This window comes from Etheostoma spectabile, chromosome 1 (assembly GCF_008692095.1).
Source record: "Etheostoma spectabile isolate EspeVRDwgs_2016 chromosome 1, UIUC_Espe_1.0, whole genome shotgun sequence".
NCBI lineage: Eukaryota > Metazoa > Chordata > Actinopteri > Perciformes > Percidae > Etheostoma > Etheostoma spectabile.
This window is the reverse complement of record NC_045733.1, coordinates 10,100,590-10,108,983: the sequence shown is the minus strand read 5'-3', so window position 1 is coordinate 10,108,983 and position 8,394 is coordinate 10,100,590. Positions and strand designations below refer to the sequence as shown.

The following is an 8,394-nucleotide window of genomic DNA, read 5'->3' as shown; positions in this document are numbered from 1 at the left end:
CCACTTCCTTTTTTATTTTCTGCCATCGTGTTTGTACCATACTGACCAGCAACTTCTTCTACTACTTCTGCTTCTTCTTTGTCCCAGATCTCAAGCATTATTTAAGCAATATGACAAAATACATCATAATTTGATTGTTTAATTTCCAGTTCTTGAAAAATGATATACAAAAAGGGGAGAAAAGCAGTGATATCCATCTGAAATTGGGATTTTCATGACGATGCAAAACATAGACTTAAAACAGATTATTTGAGATGTTAATTTTTACGTGAAATTCTGACTGAAGACTGAAACATCATTTGTTGAAAGTTGAAATTGTGAACTTCTCCTATGCTCGTACGTAGACCCGCGTGCACACCACATCATCGGCTCCAAAGGTCTGCAACGATTATGCAGGAGAGAAAAAAAATGTGGTTATCACTTTATCAGCAGTTCTATATTGTTTGACTTTGAAAACACACACACACACACACACACACAAAGTAAATTTCAGACTGGTCTCTGAGCTTCAATACAGGTCCATCAAAATCAGAACACGTCTTTCATCTCTTCACCAGTACACCATGTTTTATTCAACCTTCTGCTATGTTCTTCACCGGGGGGGGGGGGTCGGAGCTTGTTTAAAGTTTCTTTATTTACAGTCAAATTAGTTTGACTCACAGCTAGATACTCTTCAGTGGTGGAAAAAGTACTTAGTAAAAATATCATAGTCTAAAAATACTCTATTAAAGTAAAAGTCCTGAATTCAAAATATAACCTAAGTAAAAGTACAGAAGTATTATTGGCAAAATGTACTCTAAAGTATCAGAAGTTATAGTAAAAGTATAGTTTTTAGTATAGTTATAGTTGATCAATGTGAAGCCAATTTTAGATCATTTGTGTACTACTGGGTAGATTGGTAGTATAGAACTTAATCATATATTAGCATTGTTTTTTAGTATAAAGTAAGTATAAACTAGCATAATGTGGAAATACTCAAGTAAAGAATACAGTCAAAATTGTAATTGAATAGGTACTTATTTACATTCCCCCACTGATGCTAAATATACTAGGGCTGGGATGATATGCTTTTGTTCTGATTCAATTCTTTCACGACACATGGGTGCAGATTCGGTTTGGATTGCCGTTTGTTTCATTTATTGCGATCCAGTAGTGTTGGGTAATGCGATTTTTCTATTCCTTCTTTAACAAAAACAAAAGTTGAATAATATACTTCTAGAGACAATTTATCGTGAGACATTTCTAAAAACTGTTTTCCAAGAAGAATGCACATCACGTCAGTCAGTCTAACATTTAGATCCTTTGTAAAGTACATCACGTGTATTTTCTGCTTTCTCTCTGTTTTGCTGCAAACAAATACAATGTAGTCTCCATCAGTGGAAAATACTAAGGTGAATCATTGATAAGATAAAATTATCGATTCTAGGAAAAATCTATTTTTAAAATATAAAAAAAAATATGATGCATGCAATTTTCTTTTTTTTCTTTTTTTTTCTTTCCCGCAGCTCAAAAATATATAAAACAATGTTACTGCCCTCTTATTATAAAAATGGTTTTCTGGGACAGCCTTTTCAATCAGAAATAACTTGAGGAAAACCTGTGTATTATAGTAACATTTGTTAAAAAAAAGAAAGGAAAAAAAGTTGCGGTTTAAGTAAGTGTCCCTCTACTTGTTATTTTAAAGCTACTGGCATCCTACACTCCAATGAAGTATTAACTTGTCAGTTTTTCACGTGTTGTATTCCCTAAATGTCTTCTTATAATACCATGAAAAGTCCTCATATTCTTTGCTGCGCTGTTACATTCCCACCACTACATGTCATGCAGGCTTATATCATCATCTCAATTTGACACGGCAGCCTGTTTTAAAGAAACAGACGTGACAAAATCTGATATGAGAAGGGGGAAGAAACATTGGACGCCCCGGGTTAGGGGGTGGATGTGTCTTGAGCCCAAAGATTTATGGGAGTCCCCGGGGCGTAGCGTTATTGCCAACTGCTGCGCCACACGCCATCATTACCTCAGGCCATGCAGTGTGGCGGGACTGAGGGAAGCAGGGCAGCGGCGTGAAAAATGGAGCTGATGTGACTCCCATCTGGCACGTGGTGCGATGCCAAGGGAGACATTAACTGGAGGGAACACCAGGGTCCATTGGCATTTCTCAACCGCATGATCAATGAGACCAATTAAAGCCCACAGGAGGACACACACACACACACACACACACACACAGATCTCTCTCTCCCCCGCTCCCATCATAAAGTAGCCAGTGTGCAGGACTAATCTTTTAAAACAAATCTATATTTATTGGCTTGAAATGTGTAAGAAGTATATGAGGTTCCTTGCATGGACGAGTAAGAGTAGTTTTTCATCTGAAGCATTTATCCTCTATTTTTTTTTTTTACTGTAGACTCCTACAGCAAAAAAAAAAAAGACTGTAAATGGTCTTTAGAGTCCACCCGTGTTAGATCACAGTGAGGGCAGTGAGCCACCCTGTTGTCTTCATAAAGCCCCACAGCCATGCATCTCCCCCTGAGAGCCTAATCCCATCTGCTGGCCACTGCTTTTATTATTCAAATATTTGCATTGTATTTGTTTAAACTGAGAGATCGATCACATTCCTCTGGGAAAAGAGAGAAGAGGGAACTTGTGTTAAGATGGGATGGGATTTGCAACTGGCCCCTCTGCAATAGAAGAAGCTCTAGTTTCAGGACTGCATTCCTAGGACCCAGGATTTTCGGGTAGATGCTAGAATGTAATTATCCTACCTCTAACCCTAAACTTAACCCTTCATAGCTAGCTAGCTAGCTGCTAACTTAAGTGTTGATGCTTGTGCAGTATGCCAGTTTGGTTCGGTAACTGCAGTCGTACAAATGTGGTTCTGGATCTGCAGCTTCCTCTATTGCAGGAACATAGAATAGAAATGATGTGACATGCTGAATTACAATCATTTAACTTTATTTGCTTTTAAAAGTTTTCTTGCAGTGATTACATTGGATTTGGTGTAGTTTGTCCTGTATTTTTCCTCATTAGTTGTCGTCCTCCCTGCAATAATATTCAGTTTTTTTTTTACAAAAGTACATTATATACATAGTTACCCATATGTCATCATCCCCGCCTTTCGGTATCCAACGGTACATCAGATGTGTGTAAAGACTTCCAGACCATAGAATGGATCAGTACTGTGAATCTTTTTAAAAAGGGTTCACAGTACTGTATGAATCCTCTTTTAACAAATCTTTGTTCATAATATCATAAAGAACTTCAATCAAAACTTTGAAACTAGTTATTTATAATTTAGGTGCCTTGATAACTGAGTGATGTGCACATCTACTGACGTCAGACTCCAGACCATTGGTAAAATATTTCAGTGTGTATTGCCTCGGAGCCAGATATCTCTGCTTCAACATCATTCTAATCTTGAAATCGATACAATGCATTACCTGAGGTGTGGAGTAAGTTCTGTTTAAATCACAGAACAGCAGGAAATCTATCTGACCTCCTTTTACTGGTTTCACATTCAAACTTATGATCTTCCCTTTGAAAAGATTGAATTTTTTCTTCTTCTTCCAATGATTCAACCCCGCATGCAGATCAGATTACAGCCTATCACACCATAAATGGACAGACAGACGTCTACACCCTTATCTTAAGTCAAAACAGGTTTGGTCCCGTTCAAAGTTTTAGTTCCCAGTTTGAAAACCTGCGCTCAGCCCAAATTACATTCCCTCTCACATGTTTTTCTGATTGCCTCTCTGCAGAGGTGAGTCATCGTCAGTAAAGAGGAGATCTCCATCACAGCCAAACTGGACTCTGCTTTGTTGTCCATCTGGCCAATAAATCCAAACAGGCCCAGATGTTTGTCTTAATGATCTTAAATGGCCAGCATCTGGAGGTGGAAGTGTTTCGGATGTATGCAAGATCATGAAGTGCTGTCTAACAACACTCAGGGAAATTATATTTCGTACCTTTGAAATCTAGATTAAGGCTGAATCCCATTCCTTCCCCTTACCCCTTCCCCCTTACCCCTTACCCCTTCCCCTAGCTTTTGTGCGTTCACGCGGGACCTAGTGCTGGTCCAATACCTATTACGACCAAGGGGAAGGGGATAGACCAAGGGCTGTATAGCCCTTGGAACCTAGTGTGGACGCGACCTCACTTGAAGTTTCTCAGTAGGGCCCCTGAATGTATTGCTGCAAACTGTTACTAATAATTCACTTGCTTTTAGCCATCTGCATCTTTCTTATTTCTTATTAATGTGGATCTTGCAGCCAATAGGGAAATCAGAATGACATGAAATGACCAAGAAAACAAAACTCGCCTTGGCCATGTCTGACTTCTGGTCTACATTTCAGAAAACCTTTTCTTTTTTTTTTTCTCCTTGACATTGAACAATGATGAAATAATAATAAAAGAATGCCTCATGATAATGTGCTGTCTCACAGATGCAGGCATGTTTATCCCCACCCTCCATTGGGCAAAAAAAAGAAAAGAAATACAAGTAATAAATGGTATCTCTGAATGGCCATGGGAGTTCGGAACATTGCCGAGAAACTACGTATTATTTTTGGAAAGATTGTGTAACATTTTCACATCTGGTGTCACTACCCCGTTTTGGCCTCTCTTGACCATCTCTATGCTTCTGCTGATGTAATCTTCACTGGTGGGAAATGCGTTTGATTTGTTTTTTTTAAAGTTATATGAAAGGATTGATACGACTCTTGTGTATGTACGGTAAATATTAAGTTGTACTGTATATCTTGCTTGTTTAAAAAAAAAAACTGGACACTTCTGGTTTGGTACAAAGGGGGTTAATGGGGGGTGAGATAGGGAGTGAATAGGTAGGCGGATCTCCGTAGGCGGGCTCTGGTGTAACCTAAGTGCCATTAACAATTTTTCATCATAATTTTCATTATGATTAATCTACTCAATATTTTCTCAATTAATTAATTGCTTTGGTGTATAAAATCCCCATATAAGTCCCCAAAGTCAAAACTGATGTCTTCAAATGTCATCACATCAAGAAAAAAACTAAAAATTCACAATTGTGGAGCCACGTTTGCATGAAAATAACGCTATTATTACGCTATGCTAAGCTAAGCTAACTGGCCCGTGGGTGTAGTTTCATTTTAGAGAGAGAGAGAGAGCAACCTTCTCCTTAACTTTTGCCAAAATAAAAAGTGAATATGCGTATTTCCCAAAATATGAAACTAACATAGGCTACACCGGACTGAAAGAACAGGTGTTTGGACATGAATTGAGGACTGCCCCCTTGGACCAATCCCTTGTTTTCTTATTGGCAGAAAGAAACAGGAAATGGCTTATGTGGTAAAGACAGTGACCTCTAAATTTGACACCTCATCCCACTCAACATCTGTCCATTGGTCTTTAGTTGAAAGTGGGAGTCATTGTGTAGACATCCGTCTTCAAGCTGATGCTTTTGGGAACCACAATTTTACAAAAGAAAACTTAGAGAAAACGTCTAACCATTTTTTCTAGAAAGAGGAACAAAGGGATTGATCCTGAAGAGACACGTGAATCATAAATGCTTTATACATTTGATTAATTTGAGTCTACACAGCTGCATGTAGCACTCTCTCACTTATTCATCACCATATTTCTAGTTACAGTAAGCTCAAATCTAAAACAAACTACTCACCAGTATGAGTTCGTCCCCGTTGAGTTCTCGGGTCCAGAACGTCTTTGGGCCATTCCCGCTCAGTAGTGCCTGTTTGCAGTAAATCTTGTTTTCCGTTTCCCAAGTGGCCAAACTCTGTAAAAAATCCGCAAAGTGACAGATGAGAGGTCGACGGTAGAGACGCATTTGTTTCTCACCATTAGTCTCCAAGGGAGGTTTTTAGCTGGAAAAATGACACTTTTAAGATTTTTTTCACTGCAGTCTTTATCTACTTCCTTTGACCTGGTTTCCCTTAATTTCAGTAAAATATGAGACTTAAAGGGACACTCCACCAATTCTACACATGAACTTCAGTTTACTCGTCACAAGGAACATAAGCTGCCTGTGTTGTGTCATCTTATCTGGGGCTCTGGAGAAACTGTTTAAAGTCTGAAAAAATAACCCTTCCCTCTTTGCATTTACCAGGCTGAAAGGGTCATTAGTATTGAATTGCATTATGGGAAATGTAACATCTAGTGGTTTTGGAAACTAGGGACTAAAGGTTGTGATATTCTTTTGATTTTAAGCAATTCTTTTTTCAATCTGTTTCTCACAATTTAATAAAATTGCAACGTTGGGTACCCCTTTAACCTGCACTTAGTCACAGTTGGGTTTTTTTTTTGACAAAGTTATAAAAAACCCTGATAATAATTTGGATGTTTGGACAGTTTTTCAGAAGACTTCTAGAATGATGTGTTTAGGTGCTAGTGGGAATCCTCAACACTCAATACAACGAGCTACAAAGTCACATCATCCTTCTATAATGTAATTTTTTTTACTCCTTCATACTTTAGATGTCAGAAAGACAGTTGAATTGATAGAAAGTATCAAGCATAAGTAGAAAGTATAATAATATCTGTTCTTGTGTATCATGTGCAGTTCTTACTGTTTAGTTGGATTACCTTACACTTTCTGCCGTCCACCGTCTCCTCATTAAACTCCGCTCCAACGACGAAGTTGATCTCTGTGGTGCGTACTGTGGTAGAAGTCTTGATGTAGAAGTGCTCGCCATTCTGTCTTATCTCCACATGTGGCTTGGACGCAGCTGCCACCGCTACCTTCCTCAGCATGGCATTCACACCTGAAAATGGACGAAGCTACCTGTGAGCCTACAGTACACTTCGTAGAAGTATGAAATAGATCTGATTAGTCTGTAACCTATGATGCTGATGTACAAAAAAACTTTGTTCCCATCAGTTGCCATTCAGTATTAGATCTACGTACTTCCTCCATATTTTATCATCCTGACATTGCGTTGTCACCTCACATTTTTTTTCTGCCCGCCTCTGGCGCCAAAAAAATCTGAGTTTCTGTTTCAGACATGAAACTTGGCTTATTTACAAGAGGGTCAAAAAAATGCAGAGTTATGTATCTCAGTAAAAACATATCTTGTTTTAGATGTCAGAAGATTTTCCGGTATGAAGCCATTGGTTTTCATATTAAAAGAAAAAGATCCTCTACCAGATGCAACTGAGATTGTTATCAGCAGATGTTGCAAATATGGAGGCTGCAGTGACAAGGTGATGAGGGGGAGGAATGCTGCTTTGTTTAGCTCTCCTGTAGATCATGATAGATTCTGTCCTCCAAATGAGTGGAAAAGCTATAAACTCCTGCTGTCACAGTTCCAGTGCAAACATTCAGATGAGAGGAGGCTTCAGTCGGATTTCCATCCATAATCATGAGTCCATCATATAAACGCAACTACAATACATAAGTTGTTGTCTCGTCCTGTAGTTAAAACCCCTGTAGTCTTTCAAACAAGCAGCTTTGGTTTTGAATTTGTCATCTGCAACCATACTTCCATATGAAAACCATTGTGCTATTATGAAGTCAAAATGAAAGACAGTGGATTGGTGGAAACATAGTGGAAAGCCTTAATTGTCTTCTTTTTTTCTTTTTTTTTTTGGTGAATTTTTCCAATGTTTGTCTGTTTCCACCATCTAAGATGCTTATAATCTATGAATAATTTGTTCTTCAAGTGTGACACATTTTAGTGTCTTCCTCATTTTTGTTTTTACATTTTCTACAGATAATACACCTCTTTCATTTTCAGGATGATAATAAAAAAACAATTTCCAACCTAAAAAACCTTCATAGGAAAAAAAAAAAGAGTAAATTGTCCTCACCCAGAGCTTTGAGCAACTCTTCAAAATTCTCGCTGCTTTTCATTTTCCATGTCCCTGCAAAATTGGGCATTTTTCTTGTGGGGTTTTCAATGTGTGTCAGCCTTTCGTCTCCTGTCGTCTGTCTCCTCCTTTCTCTTTTCTTCAGGGTCTTTCTCTCTTCCTCCCTCTCTCTCTCTCCTCCCTGTGTGCAGTGATCCCACATGGCAGACCAAACCCACTTTACCTCAGCCTCCTCTCCCACGCATTAATTACACACACACACACACACACACACACACACACACACACACACACACACACACACACACACACACACACACACCCACACACACACACACACCACACACACACACACACACACACACACACACACACAGTTAATGGTTTTTTCTCATTAGAGACTATTAACGATGGTGCTGAATTATGGTTCCGTTGGATGGTCTTGATGTCTCATCTCATCATCTGATCTGACTGATGTTTAGTGGAACTTAATAATAATGATAATAATAATCATCTTGTTTTTATAGCGTTTTTCTAGACACTCAAAGACACTTTACACGCTTAGGTTGGCATCCTTTCTTTGTAAATGGA

General features: G+C 38.6%; 1 protein-coding gene across 1 annotated transcript; it reads right to left on the bottom strand.

Moving 5' to 3' along the window:
• Window positions 1–125: 125 nt before the first annotated feature.
• On the bottom strand, window positions 126–8,028 carry LOC116692916 (cellular retinoic acid-binding protein 1). The gene is made up of 4 exons (XM_032521532.1): window positions 7,804–8,028; window positions 6,580–6,758; window positions 5,660–5,773; window positions 126–379 (listed from the first exon to the last, which is right to left on the bottom strand). The coding sequence occupies exons 1-4, from the start codon at window positions 8,003–8,005 to the stop codon at window positions 329–331; spliced, it is 546 nt and encodes a 181-aa protein (XP_032377423.1). The 5' UTR covers window positions 8,006–8,028; the 3' UTR covers window positions 126–328.
• Window positions 8,029–8,394: the final 366 nt, after the last annotated feature.

Coding starts and splice junctions, on each gene's coding strand:
- LOC116692916 (XM_032521532.1), bottom strand. CDS start 8,005: ATGTGGGATCACTGCACACAGGGAGGAGAGAGAGAGAGGGAGGAAGAG. Junction 5,774..6,579: donor TGGACGGCAGAAAGTGTAAG/GTAATCCAACTA, acceptor GATTTTTTACAG/AGTTTGGCCACTTGGGAAAC. Junction 380..5,659: donor ACGGGGACGAACTCATACTG/GTGAGTAGTTTG, acceptor TAATCGTTGCAG/ACCTTTGGAGCCGATGATGT.